The sequence below is a fragment of the Castanea sativa genome, chromosome 2, assembly GCF_040712315.1.
Source record: "Castanea sativa cultivar Marrone di Chiusa Pesio chromosome 2, ASM4071231v1".
In the NCBI taxonomy this organism is placed as follows: domain Eukaryota; kingdom Viridiplantae; phylum Streptophyta; class Magnoliopsida; order Fagales; family Fagaceae; genus Castanea; species Castanea sativa.
Genome location: NC_134014.1, coordinates 45,199,037 through 45,214,880, shown reverse-complemented (window position 1 = coordinate 45,214,880; position 15,844 = coordinate 45,199,037). Strand labels below are relative to the sequence as shown.

Here is a 15,844-nt window from a genome sequence, read left to right as displayed (position 1 = left end):
CCCAATTCTTAGGGTAACCACTAGGGCATCATCGTGTGGTTGTGAGGTTCCAACTTTCTCTTCGTTGGAAAAGCTCAAGGCTGGTCTGACCTCCACCCGCTCCTCTTTGGACCAAGAGTTAAGTCTTTAACAAATTGTTGATCTACGAACATTACCCTGGATGGAAAGGAGCCGGTTCTCCCCGGAGTAGCGAGGGTTACACTAATTGTACCCAGTGGGGGTTTTGAAGAAGCATCTCTATGCGCTCTTAACCTGGGCTGGCTGCCTCGTTCATTAGGTTGATACAAGAATCGCTTCAACTTTCCTGTCTGTACTAGCTGCTCCAGATGGTTCCATAAAGTCCTGCAGTCCTCGGTAGTATACCCACACTCCTAGTGGTATTGGCAGTGGAGACTCTGGTTGCGCTTCGTGGGGTCTCCTCCCATCTTATTTGGTCACTTAAAGTACGGCTCGTTCTTAATCTTTTCTAAGACATGGTGCATAGGCTCTTGGAACACGGTGCTAACCGCCTGGGTAACAGCTAGACCCAAGGGCCCAGCAAAATCCCTCCGAGGTCTGCTGTTACTGTATTTGTCTGACCTAAAATCCCTCATCTCCTGTAGGGTCACCTTAGCCTTTCCTTTTCCTTGCTGCTAGTCCTCTTCGACCTACTTATACTCATCAATGAGATCCACGAGCTGGCACACAATTCCAACGGGCTTTATTGTCATGGACTTCCTCAAGTCATGCTTAGCGGGCAAGCTGACTTTAAAGGTTCTTATGGCCACGCCATCGAAATTTCTCTCAATCTCGTTGATCATCTCCCAGTACTTGTTGGAATACGTTTTCAGAGTCTCCCCTTCACGTATCATCATGGACAACAGTGAGTCCAAAAGTTGAGGAACACTGCTGCAAGTGACAAAATAAGCCACAAATGCCTAAGTGAGCTCCCTAAAGGAGCCGATAAAGTGTTCCTTCAGGTTGTCAAACCATCTCATCGACATGAGCCTTAAGCTTGAGGGGAACACCTTGCACATTAGGGCCTTGTTCTTGGAATGTACAGTCATTCTCTGATTGAAGTGGCTCACATGCTCTACAGGGTCTGTCTTACCGTTGTATATGGTAAACGTGGGCTGAGTAAACTGGCGAGGGAGTCTTCCTGCCTCGATTCTACGAGTGAAGGGTGACTTGGAGATTTGGTTCAATACTCTGCTCATGGCGTCATTCCCTAGGCCTTCGCGAGACGAGCTCTTTTTTTGTGCTCCTCATCCTTTGAGAAAGACTCACTAAGTGGAGTTCTTGATCTGGGCTTGTAGCTGCCATCTCTGTTGCCCTCGAATGAGTGGTTGGAATGTGAGGGAGTCCTTTTCCACCTCTCACGACGCAGCCTCCTGTAAAGGCGATCGATTTTCAACTGCATGCTTCTGGTATTTTCCTCGTGAGAGATGTAGCTCCCTCCTCGAGATTGGCTTCTGCTGGTATGTGTGGTATGCACACTGACCTCTCTATCCCTTCTTTTTTCAAGGTTGAGGAAGTAATCCTGACATTGAGAGCTAACAGACTCCTCCTAGTTTGGCCCTGAGACTACCATAGTCAAACATTGAATGCCTTAAAGCTCAAGTCTTTCCCACAGATGGCACCAACTGTAGTAATTGGATTCAGTTCCTGAGCCCAAACGATTGGCGAACCTAAGCTCAAATAGACCAACACAATGAATTTGTAGAGAGTGAGCTGTAAGACTAGGCTTTTAAGGGTTAGATAACGTTCACTATGGGCCAAAAATAACAAGGAAGCAAGGAAGAACAGAAGACAACCACAATATTATAAAAGAAAATTCTCCTTGGCCAAGTTCGAGGAGATTGATTCAATATATCACTATGAGACTTGTTTACAGTTTCAGTTTTTTGTGCTACAGTGTTTTTCTTTGCTCTTTTTTCGATCCCCTCTCTTTGGGGGACATTTTATCTTATATAGACCCTCTCAGATGATCCTGACCTTTCATTTGTTGATCATGCAGGCCACCACTCAAGTGCTAGTCTCATTAGGCACCTTCCCAAAATCCCTGTGAGATGCGGCAACTAGGGTAGTACTGTGCAAGGGTCTTCTCCACATAAATTCGGCTAGGTGGTTTGGTGGGATGCATTAAATGGAGTGGCAGTCATCAGCTTTTCAATCACGTCAGTGCCAACCCCTTCCCCAAAGCTCTTTCTGTACAGTAAGGCCTCCTTTGATGACGTACTAGTGACATGATCCTAAAATCCGAGGGCGTGGCCTCCTCGGCACAACAATTTTCCTTCTCGGCCTTGGTATGATATGTGGTGTAGCTACCTTACTTGGAATTCTTGTACCCCACAATAATGTTGCATTATTTTATGCTTTATTTTAATCTCAATTATTACCATTTTAATAATGGAAATTGTACCCTTCGTATAAAGAAATTCATATATATATATATATATATATATATATATATATATATATATATATATATATAAATGTTGGATCACGGTGGATGTACAAAATCATGCAACATGTCCATTTATTGAAGTATAAAACATTAACATATAGTAAAATTCTCAATAAAATTAGGGTGATATAGACTAATAATACTATATGGCAAGTTCCAATTTGAATAAGAATGGAAAATGAAACCACCGCTTATCCTTGACGCGATGATCACTCCACAAGTATAAGTATTTGTAGGGTGTGGGGACAAGGGCCAGGGTTAAAGTGCCCAAAAAGAAGACACTCACACATATATGAGACGCCAATGTGCTTATAAGGAGTTATCTCCTTTCAATATTTAGAAATCTTTTCTCCCACTATTGTGTACTTTAAAAGAGAACAAAATCAACCGGGAGGGTCTAAGACCAAAGCGAACAATATTGTGTTGGACCTAAAGATTAGAAGTCTTTTCTCCCATTGTTGTGTGCTTTAAAAGAGAACAAAACCAACCAGGAGAATCTAGAACCCAAAGCGAACAATATGGTGGAGGATGCAAAGAAAATTATTGAGAGTGTATATATATGGTATAGATCCATGGAATCTCACATTGTCTGGGGAATCGTCTGGGGAAGCGCATGAAGATGTGCTTATAAGGAGTTATCTCCTTTCAATATTTAGAAGTCTTTTGTCCCACTGTTGTGTGCTTTAGAAGGGAACAAAACCAACCGGGAGGGTCTAGAACCCAAAGCAAACAATATTGTATAGAATTAAAGAAAATGATTAAGAGTGTATATATATGGTATAGTAGTAAAGGGTTCCCATTTGAAGAGAAGATATAACTCTTAAATGAATAGTTCTATTAGTAGATGGAGGAACATTTTGTAAATGCCGACTACCGTAAGACGACAATTTAAAGTGAAGTATTTTATAAAGAGATATTAGTTTCTTCTAATATTTCAAGTACTCATTGAACACTTTTTTTGCAAAATTATTAATTTGAATTTTTTTTTTAACAACCAGCCTTGATTGAATTGCTATCTTTATATTAACAGCATTATGATAATGCCAAAATCATGAAATATATATTAACTATGATATTGACATGCTAAATGTATTTTATGAAAAATATGGTCACATTGTTATGAAGATTTTTCATTAGCATAGTGAATTTTAAATTTAAAACAAATTAAAAGCTTTGAAAATTTGTAAATTATAAATGATGTCATTTATATTATATACCTTTTTATTTATTTATTTATGTACCTAAGTTAGTTTCAAACAAGTTTTTTCAGTCCTCGTACAAATTCATAATCCGCAAAAATAAGACCTAGTATAGGGCCCACTCAACACATTTTGGAGCCAAATGCAAATGTATAATTATTTAATATTTTATAAGTGATACATGCATAGTTGTCAGTATTGTATTGTGTATAAAAAATTATGTATCATATCGGCGTATCATAAGTGCTCATGAATCATATGATGCAGTATGCATATTATATTGTATTGTAAAATCACACATATCGTATGATACATAGACAGGCCCATTAAATTGAGATTTTTTTTAGTTAAAATTTGTACTTTTATTCGAATCTAACAAGTTGTTAGACTTGTTTTTAACACAAAATTATTAGATTTCTTAATTTTGCCTAATAAAATAACATATTCATAAATTTTTTTCCCTCTATTTCTCCTACAAGATTAGACTACATAGTACATAGTTACACTTCACTTTAGTATTTACAAAATTATATTTCTATACTATGAATAAGATATTAATTGACAATATAATTATTTTTTAATTTTGTCATTATTGTAATAAGTCCGAGAAACTAGAATGCGAAGAATATATAATAGGAGATAGTAAATTTTAATGACGATGAAGAAAATTTTAGTGAAGAAATAAGTTTTCAAAATGATTTTTTAAATAAAAAGTTCAAAATGATAAACATAATGATAGCATTGACTTAGATGGAGTTTATTATGCAATTTGATGAAAATAAATTATGATTTTTGGGTCATTTGTAATATATTATTACTTTTGAATTAAAGCAATTTGAACGTGTATGTTATAAACACATGCTAGTTTGATTTATTTAGTTGGCTTGTTAAATTTTATTACATAAGTGATGAATAAATTAGTTATTAGTTGAATATATTTAAAATTTATAATGAATATACCATTTATATATGTATATCTATAATTTTTATAAATGTTTATGTATCTTACGATACATGATATGGAAAAATCAAAAATCGAAATACGATACAATTTACATTTTAACAACTATGGATACATGAATTAGGAAAAAAGAATCCAACCTTTTTATATAATTTAATACATTATTTATATATAAAAAATTAAAAATAACTTCAGGTTGAAGGGGGGCAATAGATTTATGAGTGATTTTGATTGGTGTAATCTAAAATGGAGTATACATATTATTAAGATAGAGCATTTTGATTCAATAAATGATAGAATACCTCTGTTTGTTTCGATGTAAATTTTTCTAGAAAAATGAATCATTTTGCAAAAAATATTTTCTATAAAAGTATCTCATTTTTCTTTATTTAGTAGCAACTTTAAATATGTTGGAAAAAGATATCCTAATTTCCAATATTATTTAATTTATAATGAGATAGTATTGTTTCCCAATAAAATTTAGAGGAAAACAATTTCTAAAGTATAATTCATATTTTTTATATTAGTCAAAAATATTTTTTCTTTAATTCATTTTTTTATGCTAAAAAATAATTTAATAAAACGCAAAATTTATTTTAACTCAAAAATTTCCAAAGAAACAAACATAGCCTAAGAAAGCAAAATGCGAATAAACTATTCCATGCAATCAATCAGCTGGACCACGATAATTACCCTTCCAAATTCCAATATTTAAATAACTATAGGAAAGAATTTATATCAACCAAGTGATCAATCAGTTAACATGACTCTCATTTGAGTTTTATAATCTTATTCAACAGTCAGAAAATAAAATCTAATTGGAAAACCCGTATGGATTGTCACCCTGCTAGTACAAATATGACAATTATTTTATGGTGCGATTGTCCTTATCTTCGTTTCTTATAATTCTTTTGGGCCGGTGTAGATCCTCAACAATCATTATAATAATAAAGTTCCAAGTAAACCAAAAGAAAAAATTATTTAAGGGTGCACATGCTGGTACAGTAAACTAGCTTAAATAAACAAAAATTATAGGTTGAATATGTTGACCTTAGACTGTATTTCTTTTTTCTTTATCAATTAAAGTCTTCATAACAACCAACAAAGAATAGAGAGTGAAAGAAGGTTTGGCAAGCTAGGCAATGAAATAGAAATAAGAAACAGCTTAGGTTTTCCCATTTTTGAAATATAATCCATTTGGTGAGTCTCTGATGAAAACCAATGGTTATCTGGCCTCAGCTCTCCTCTGACCCCCTGACATTACTACAGTTGTTTCTTCCAGATGGGACTGCAATGCAGCATTGTATTCTTTTTGGTTCATGTTTGCATTTCATTCAAATCGAGAACTTCCTAAACGACAAAATATGCTTATTCCTTTAGTCCGGCTCGTTATACCAAATCCTAAAAGGCATAGTACCTGAAGATTGGAGCAGTTGCGCTTTTGTAACTTGTAATAGTAATATTGACATTATGTCATTATCTTTGTTTTAAGTCTCATTGAAATTGCTATACATTTACACAGGAATTAAATTTAGAGCTGCTGTATTTGGGGACCAAATCTGATAGTTTAGCATGTCAACAACAGAGACATTTGAATATGATAAATACAATTATACACACTATAATTGACCCGCATGTCTTTCTCAGAATACTGCCAAAATCTTTTTGAAGCGTGACCATGCATTCTTTATAGAGATATCACTATCCATACAACACGAAAGTCTTGTGCACTAAAATGTATTACCATACTGCATCAACATAATACGAATTACGAAAGACACAAATCTTCAACTACTACTTCTACTACTACAGCTATAAAAAAATTGTTATTTGTAATTGTAGTAACAATGTAAGTTGGAAAATGCAAAGAAACTGAAGAGTAACAAAGGTTTTTAAAATGCTTTCCAGATTCTGATTTACATGTTTATAAGGATAAGCCATCGCTAACCCGATCAAAATAAAAAAGACTGCACTCAATGATTAATGTGGGTTATACATTTTTAAATGTATACCCAAGAAAGTCTTCTTCGAACCCCAAAAAAAAAATTGCAGCCTTAGGATCCCAAATGTTAACCTTTTTTTTCTTGTATGCGGCAGATACGAGCTGCACAAAAAGAGAGAAAAATAGAAGTAAAAAAAGTATTAGAAGATGTTTATACAGACATCAAATTTTCAATATCTAAAAATCAAAAAATTAAAAGTTCAAACAAAAATAAATTCATGTGGTAAAACTGTTTTTAGAAAAGGAAGGGCAATAAACTAATGTCAAAACATAAGTAATGTCATCCAATATACTTTATTACTATCAAATCACAAAACTTCTTAGTTTCAATGTATCATCTCACAAGAAATAGGGCTAGTCGTAAGCCAAAATGTCCCTAAACCAATGACCAGATCCCAAAATGTTGCAGGTGGAAAAGCCTAAGGTGTATTGGTTTCTACAATTCACAATAAAGTGAACTACTGGCACGAATAAAATTTATAAAATAACAAACCGTGCACATTTCTCTGAGCAACTAAACAAATTACGAGTTTAATTGACCGAAAGGCAACCCAAATAAACGAGACTAGAGTTTGTATCTAACCATCCACATTGAAATATCACTTTCCATAAAAGATGATATGAAGTTATTTTTTCTGAATTAAAAAAAAAAAATCTATTTATTAAGGAATCAATGTCTTATAAAGTCTAGATAGGATTGAGTCATAGATGCAATAAATAGTAAGAGATGATAAATAGTCTTTAAAGTTAATTCAATCATATTGTGATCCCAAAAATTCAAAGTCGGAACCTACCTCGTACTAATGAGAAATGATATGGTAAATATAATCGTCCTCTTATATGGAGACGGATCCTAAAAGCATGACACCAATCTTTATGTGATAGACATAATTACATATATCTGTTGTACAAACACCATCTCCATGCTAATATCCTGGGCCACAAGTAATGGTATATGAAGCTTGGGCATTGTTAGGTGGGACGAGAATAATAGAATAAGGGCACATTTTTTTTCCATACGACACGTGGGTGCGCAAAACTTATTCATATTAGTCAATATCATGAATTGTATTTGCAATCAAATACCCATTAAAACCCCATAGCTACCTTATTCTTGTCCAATGGTTGATACAAAAGATAGGAAAAATCAATTTAAGACACGCCACTAATGTGTCCATGTCAACCTAAAGAAAAACATCACATCACATCACATCACCCGGCACCCTATTTCTTTTGTTAGCAGAAGATAATGGCAACATGATTATCAGTAAAACTGAAACAAAGATGCTCAAACACCCCCCAACCAGATAAAAACAAAAATCGGGGGTAAAAAGTGAGGAAGAGAGGCTGATAGTATAGCCAGAAACTTTAGATGGGTGCTACTGATCATTGATGAGGGGACATCCTTGGTAGCGAAACGACAATAATTCCTTTAGCCAACCCTTCTGCTCTATGCAATAAAGAGTATTTTGGGCTTTTCACTGCCACCAAACAAGATTCGCCCCATTTATGAAAAAACCAAGCTATATTACACATAAAGGATCAAATCCATTCATAAATGCACAGGATATGCTACTCAGAAAACCTCATTTGCTCAGGCACGAGCATATTCAATTAAAAGGAGAAAGAAAAATCAAAAAGAAAAGAATGAAAGAAAGAAAGAAATACATACCTTAGAATGAAAATTGGTTGGATGAAAAAGCGGGAAGGTTAGGGTGCTACAAAAAAGAAGCATCAACAAGACGGACCAACACTCCTACCCTCCTCGCTTTCTGACTTAGGTTGCGGCGGCTGGGTTTGCTGGCCTTGTTGCTGTGCTTGTGTCTGTTGTGGTTGAAGCAAGAGCTGTGCCTGAAGCTGATGGTGAGGATGGTGATGTTCCGCTCCTTGCTGTGTTTGAATCTGATAAGGGGTTTCATAGGTTCCCAGAGCCAAGGAAGGTGACATGGCCGCAGCATTCATCTGATTGTACCCACTCGCAGTGACCGAAGCTGCACTGGCCGGGTCAAACCCGCTATTGAACCTCACAAGCTCTGGCTGTTGTTGCTGCTGCTGCTCGTAATTCCTGTAAATCTCATGTTGCTCTCTGGCAGCTACCGCGGCGGCCAATTGTTGCGCCTCGAAAATATGATGCTGGTGGTGCTGTTGCTGTTGCTGCTGCTGCTGCTGGGTCTCGCGAATCATCATTTGGCCGCTATGCGTAGCACCAGCAGTGGGAATCCCCATCATCGCCGGCGACATGTTGTAAGGTAAGGCAACGGCGGAAGAGGAAGGATTGGCCGGGTGATGTTGCTGTGGGATAAACCCAGGAGGTTGGAGAATAGGTAGCATGGCCTGAGGTCCAATGTATGTGGCCAGTTCCTTCTTGGCATTGTAGAGATCAGTCTGCACTTGTTTCAGCCTATGCTGAAGAATGGAAATTAGACCCACACAGCCATACACCGGGTCTCGCAAGCGAGCCTCCGCCTCGTAGGCCAAGGAGTTCACCGCGTCTTCTCGCTGGGCAGCATTGAGTTCGTTCAGAAGCTTGGCCACGTTGCTCGCTCCGAAGACCTTGTGGACATTGGCAAACTTTTGAGGCTGATCCGGCGGGAAATACGGTGCGAACACGCATTCTTGCGTGCACTTTCGCCTCAAGAATTTGCATGCTGCGCACGGAGAGTTCGATGACGACATTTCTCTGAAAGAAAAAAAGAAAATCAACAAGACAGAAAATTATTAGCGTTCATAATTTGTTAAAGAAAAGGACAAATTGACTTCTTCAGAATAGTATTAGTAACCTAGAGAGAGAGAGAGAGAGCGAGAGAGAGAGAGAGAGAGAGAGGAACGCGTGGGTTTGTGTGTTTTTTGTTTAAATTTAATAATAATAATGAGGAAGCCATTGAAATGAGGGATCGCGGAGATAAAATGGAAAAAAAACAAAAGAGAAGAGAGGGGTTCAGGGAAGCTTCATTTATGGATTAAAAATGGTCATTAAAAGCGTCTCATAATCAAAGCCGAAATAAAAAATAAAAACAAATCCAACCCGACATGATGAGTCAAAGACGATACCGATATTACGAACAGTGTCTTGCAGTAAAAGCAAAAAGGGAGAAGAAGAATGAATAACAAAGCCCCTCATAGTCATGGTGTAAGAACAAAAAACAAAAACAAAAAAACAAAGAAGAAACGAAACGAATCGTTTAAATCCTGACCCGGCAAAAAGGTCGCCGATATTTGTCAACTTCCAAACTACACCACTAGAAAGAGAAGAGAGAGCGACAGTGGAACAGAAAACAATGAAACGAGAACTAATCTGTGTAAATTACCAGAAATGTATTCGTAAATCCCTATAGAAATCGCGTTATGATCAAGCTCTCGTCGCTTTCTCTCTCTCTCTCTCTCCGCTAAAAAAAACAATACCGTCTCAAAATGTAAGGAAATTTGTGGAGTATAGGATATTTCTAGATCCGTTTTGAACCAAAAAAAAATCAAATTTCAAAAACCAAATCACAAAAAATCTTTAAACTCTTAAGCAAAGAGTCGTAGTTATCCCCGTATCCAAACAGTAATATATATATATATATATATATATATATATATATATATATATATATATTTTATTTGGTTTAACATATCTTCTCTCAGATTCCTTAAAAAACCAAAAGCCTGTAAAACAAACATAGAAAATACCAAAATCTCACCTCGGATTATATTTACCTTATATTGATTTTTCCTTAAACTCTGTCCGATTAAAGTGTTGGACCTTTCGTTCTCTCTCCCTCTCTCTCGGTTCCTAGCAAGTCCATGCCACGGCTGTGATAAAACATAAGACTCCACAAACCGAAACGTCGACGTTTGTGGGAAGGAAGAGATGGAAAGGAACTGTTTGGAAATGGAGACCGGAGAGAACCTCAGAGAGAGAGAAAGAGAGAGAAGACTCTACAGTCTAGGGTTCAAGTGCGAGAGAGCTCTTGATCCGATCTTCAAGTTTCACGATCCCAATAGAAGAAGACTCGGAAAAATAAAATGTGTAAATTTTCGAAAAGGAGAGAGAGAGAGAGAGAGAGAGAGTAAAAAATGAAAAGAAATAACAGAAGTGATGATAGGGAAAAAGGATGAGAAATGATAAAAATGGCTTCAACCTCAATTTTATATCACTTCTTTTACTTTCCGTTTGATTATGTGAAGGTTGCGCTAGCCGTCCGATCAAAAACTGTGATTTGTAAAATAAAGTTTTTTTTACAAAAAGTTATAAACTTTGGTATGTGTTTTGCACACACAAAAATTAACCTTATAAAGGACCTCTCATTCTGAGCAAGAATTGAATGCGGCTCTGAGTTACCTATTTGTCCCTGTACTGTCTGCACATAATGCCAAACTTACCCTCCTTTTTGACCGTCATTTCTCCAGAGGCCCAAATTACCCAACTACCCTCGACGCTCTAAATTTCTTTTCTTGTCATTCAAGTAATACTTTGAAGCACATTAAAATCAAGCATGAGATTGTTCTAGTAATGGACCACAAGCAATGCAAATGAGATTAAAGTACTTGTTTGTTCCGGACAAGCAGGCCAGTTTTTGGTATAGCTTTTAAGTCACAACTAATTGAATTTTTCTAATTCTTCCTTTCGGAAAGGAAGAACTTGAATTATTTTTCATTTCCGCAGGAGTCAGAAGATTGAATCTACCATATGAAAAATGCTTGGCTGATAATTAATTCACATAAAGTTATTGTTATGGGCTTTCGGCAATTCAAAAGTGGGGGAGGGTGTTTTACTAATAAATCGATATTCAAAATCATGCTATTCTGGATATCTTTTTCTATCAAAGTATAGTATTTTCAATATTTTTTATATATAACTTATTTAATTGTACTTATTAAAGCGGATCTAACTTTTAAGTGAGTTTTCAAAAATTAATAATCTAGCAATCATAACTAACAAATATAATTGTTGCAATCATTTCATTGTGTGATTCTATTAACGACATATGGATAATGACAAATGCTTTAATTGAAATCGGTTATAAGTTACATTTTTCATTATAAATTATGTAAGATTCACTGTCATAATGAGAGAACTAGATAAAGTTATTGTAATTATTGTTTAATAACAATAATATGCATTTTAAAAAACAATAATTTGTGAAATTTTTCGTTATGTTACTTAAAACAAATTTAATAGTTGCTCATTAAATTAATTTTAAAATGTGAATCTTTTTTTATGCCAGGTTATATATCATTTCAATTTCAACGGATGTCATAGAAAGCACATGCTTTGCAAAAATACACATTCAAAGTAAATTAATATTGACTTTGGAATTCAAAGTTTCCCTTTCAAAATCAGGTGAAGTCTATTTATTAAGGGCGCTCCTTGGACCATGGGCCATGGCTTAAGCTCTTTATTGTAAAAACCATCAACACGTTTTTTTTTTAACTTCTATTTTTATGTGTTTAGTATTAAAGTTTTATTTTACAAATCTGGTAATGTTAAAGGGTGATTAGGTACTTGTGCAGCAAACCTACGGCTACAATGGTTAATAGCATTCATCCCCTATGGCTATGTACACACACTTCACACATCGTTCCATGCACAATCCGCTTTAATCCACAATCCTAGCATTCTCACTGTACCCACTTGAAATTGACTAAATTGTATTTGACGCATCTCTTTTTCTCTCTCTCTCTCTTATCAATCAAGTTGCTGGATAAGGGTATTATCGTAAACTCACACACGCTCAGCACATCGTTTCTCGATTCGGTCATTTAATGCTTCTCCTTCAACCTACCTTTGCATCATCAGCAACGAGCGCGAGTTACGAGATTATTTTAAAGAAGTATGTGAGTTGTGTGACCTGCTATCTCCAGTCAGCCTCCGTACGAAAACCCACAAATTATCACCGTCCTCTTTGAAGTAACACCTGCGAGACCAGTCACTTCTGATTGACCGGTTTGTTTACATCATTATTCATTTCGAAGTGACAAAACCTTAAGCCTAAAACTGCCCGAAAGGACTGGTGGAGTGCTCACACTTTCAGCCGTCAGCTCTGTGACCCGCTACCGGCTAATCACTGCACTCTAAAACTGTCCAATAGGTCAACTTTCATGCTCCCAGGCCTTTTTCCATGTTATTCATTGCTCCTACTATATTTAATTGTATTCTTTTTTTTCATGCTAACAAATTTCTTTAAAATATTGGTTAAGGATTTAAGAGAAGTTTTGACATCATTATTAAGAAAAATGAAAAAAATTGTCAAAATATTAATTTTTTTAATAAAAATTTTATTTAAATAAATTATTAACTAATACCTTAAAAATATTCATTAGTATTTTTTTTTATTACTAGCCAAATATTTATTTGCATTTACTCAACATATTTTATTTACCTTTTTTTTAAAAAAAATTTACTAGTTACTAAGTATTCGTTTAAGATTAGGGGTGTCAATATTTGATCCAATCCGTGAACACGACACGAACCTGACACGGGTTTTTTCGGATTAGGGTTGGGTCTTAATGGGTTTGGGTCATAAACAGGTCAACCCGAAAGCGATATGATAAGAAACGTGTCATAAGCGGGTCAACCCGCATAACCCACAATATATACATTTGACACGCCAATTTATTTGTATCAACTCAAAATGACCCACTTAACACAACCCGTTTAACTTGTATAACAAATAAATATTTATTTGATTTTAAATTTGTCAAATACCTTTTATATCCAACATATATTTTAAATTTAAAAAGAAAAGTGAGTAATTACAAAAATTTACAAGGGATATAATTGAAAATTGAAACTTTACAGACCCTAGAACTACTAATACTTTTTTTTGGCATAGAACTTGCACAAATGAAATTGGATGAGCTTGTGGAAGATGTTATGAATTTGGACATCAACAAAGAATCTATGGATGATAATTGTGGTCATAGTCAGGATTAGTCTACTGTTTGCTCAAATTCTTTTAAGATTGATACTTAGCATTTGGCGAGTTCCAAGGATATTATATTTTTGTTGAACTATGTTATTTTATTTTTGTTAAACTATGTTATTTTAAATTTGGGTTGAAGTGTATACACTTCTTTTGGAGTGTAAATAATTTATTTCTAAATGAATGTTATATTTTTGTTGAACTATATTATTTTGAATATGGGTTGAAGACTTGAAATGTATGCACTGCTTTTTGGGATGAAAACAAAAATTATTTCTAGATGGATGTTATATTTAATATTATGAAGGGTTGAAATGGGTTATGTTACATTCGTGTCAACCCAACACGACTCATTTATTAAGCGTGTCAAATGGGTTGGGTCTGGTCAACTCGCTTTATTAACAGATCAGGTTAGGGTTGAAGGATCATGACACGATTATTAAATGGGTCGAGTTAGAGTTGAGTCATTTAATCGAATACTCCTATCTTGACACGACACGAACCTAACACGCTAATCCGAATTGACACCCCTATTTAAGACATGTTTATATTTTCGAGACTTTTTAGTTTTACACCTAATACTTTTACAAACTTTACATGTCAATAGTCAAGGAATTTTTCAGAGTTTTTAGAGACATTTGACCGTAGAATTTTTAAAGCTTAACATTTGTTCCTTTCGTTGTGAAAGGATGCAAATGAGTGTTTACATTTGGTGTTAAAGTTATTGACATTTCAACACATATTGGTCATCATTATTCTTTTAATAATATCTTTATCATAAGTTAGTATGTATTTTATATATTTTAATTCCACCGACCCAAAAAGTTGACATGGCATGGGTATTGCACTTTCTCAAGGAAGAGCACCACGTGTTGGTTTTTGAGTGGTTTTAAGGTTTGTCATTACTTGAAGCTATGTATATAATTCATCTTGTCCTACATACAAAAAGGTTTTACTAGAAAAGTCTTTTGTCCCATTCTCCCAAATGTAAAAAGGTTTTGTTAATAAGGTTTAATTAATAAGGTTTTAATTCTAGTTAAGTAAAGAACTTTTTAACTTTTATTATAAAAGTTAATAAGGTTTAACTGAAACACTGAAACTGAACCGTATTACATTATATTGATAATCAATTAATGTTTGTGGTTACAGTCATAGAGGACAATAAAAGAGTTTGTTCGGATACTATCTTGTGTGCCTGGTGGGCTTCACCACGTTTCAATTAAACAACACGTGTATGGCGAGGGAGTACACAGTACGCTACACTACACCCTAGTGGGAGTGTGTGATGGGAGGTTCCTTTCCTTCCTTTAACGGGACGCGAGAGAAAGGAGGTGGAAAGGAAGCGAAAGGAAGAAAGTAATGGGAGAAAAAGATGGGTAAGTGGGACCCAGAAGGAGGGAAGAGAGGTGGTGGTTTTGGTGGTAGTGGTGGCGGTGGTGGTGGTGGTGGTGCCACAGAGTCTGAGTCTGAGTGAGCGAGTAGTACTGACTGAGCCCAGACAGAGAGAGATGGGCCAATGTGTTGGTGAGTAATTGCGTGCAATGCGTTTCATTCCATTTAATGTATACCCTGCATGCTGTACCTCAGAGCCAGAGGTACATATTTTTTTGCAGCCAAAAAGTGGGGTTTGTGACTAATCTTTTGTGTGTGTGTATCTTCATTGCTGTTGTTTGTACTAATTGTTTTTGCTTTTGTTTTCTTTGTTTTTTAACACTTTGTTGTTGCCCAACATGTTAATTTATGGTTGCTTGAAAGGAAGTGGGAACATACTTTATTACGGTGTATGCTTCTTTTTTTCACATGTTAGTGGGACTCACAATTTGTGAATTTTCAACTGTGAAAAAGAAGAAAAATATAAACACGTAACTTGGTGTATTTTCTCCCAAGTTACTTTCTCCTAAAGGAATTATTAAAGCATTTTTTGTCCCTCTCTTTTTCATGTAAAGATAGGGGAATTCGCCCAAAGATTAATCCTAGTACCCATTTCCGATTTTTACTTTTACTCCCCTGCTGTTTTGGACACACTATAGCTTTACTAATAGAATAATTGGTTTTGCATAATATTATTTTGTTTATTTATTTATTTTAATGGAGTATGATCTTGGTTTTATAATTTGTTGTTTGTCTTGCGAAAATAGTGCACGCATCTGTCAATGAAAAATTGAACACTCTAGAAGGGAGCTAATTATAATAAATTAGTATTATACATGCTATATATGAAGTCTTTGAATTTATCAACTTGGTAATCGATAAAATTGGATATTTTCAGAATTTGCATGGATTTAAAATAATATATATCAGGATGGTGCGAATCTGTTTGCTATCTTC

The 15,844-nt window shown here is 35.2% G+C and overlaps 2 protein-coding genes across 3 annotated transcripts; both read right to left on the bottom strand.

Annotated features, from left to right (window-relative positions):
- Window positions 1-647: 647 nt before the first annotated feature.
- On the bottom strand, window positions 648-1,196 carry LOC142625401 (uncharacterized). Its single transcript, XM_075799068.1, has 2 exons — window positions 970-1,196; window positions 648-888 (listed from the first exon to the last, which is right to left on the bottom strand). The coding sequence occupies exons 1-2, from the start codon at window positions 1,194-1,196 to the stop codon at window positions 648-650; spliced, it is 468 nt and encodes a 155-aa protein (XP_075655183.1).
- Window positions 1,197-6,424: 5,228 nt separating this feature from the next.
- LOC142623631 (LOB domain-containing protein 10) lies at window positions 6,425-10,769 on the bottom strand. 2 transcript variants are annotated; one of them, XM_075797075.1, is made up of 3 exons: window positions 10,292-10,769; window positions 8,281-9,288; window positions 6,425-6,710 (listed from the first exon to the last, which is right to left on the bottom strand). In XM_075797075.1, exon 2 carries the CDS (start codon window positions 9,282-9,284, stop codon window positions 8,343-8,345), a length of 942 nt encoding a protein of 313 aa, XP_075653190.1. In that variant the 5' UTR covers window positions 9,285-9,288; window positions 10,292-10,769; the 3' UTR covers window positions 6,425-6,710; window positions 8,281-8,342. The 2 variants fall into 2 exon arrangements, with proteins under 2 accessions (XP_075653190.1, XP_075653189.1); XM_075797074.1 differs by having other exon boundaries at window positions 10,308-10,757.
- Between the last annotated feature and the right edge of the window lie 5,075 nt (window positions 10,770-15,844).

Coding starts and splice junctions, on each gene's coding strand:
- LOC142625401 (XM_075799068.1), bottom strand. CDS start 1,196: ATGAGCAGAGTATTGAACCAAATCTCCAAGTCACCCTTCACTCGTAGA. Junction 889..969: donor AGGCTCATGTCGATGAGATG/GTTTGACAACCT, acceptor TGTCACTTGCAG/CAGTGTTCCTCAACTTTTGG.
- LOC142623631 (XM_075797075.1), bottom strand. CDS start 9,284: ATGTCGTCATCGAACTCTCCGTGCGCAGCATGCAAATTCTTGAGGCGA.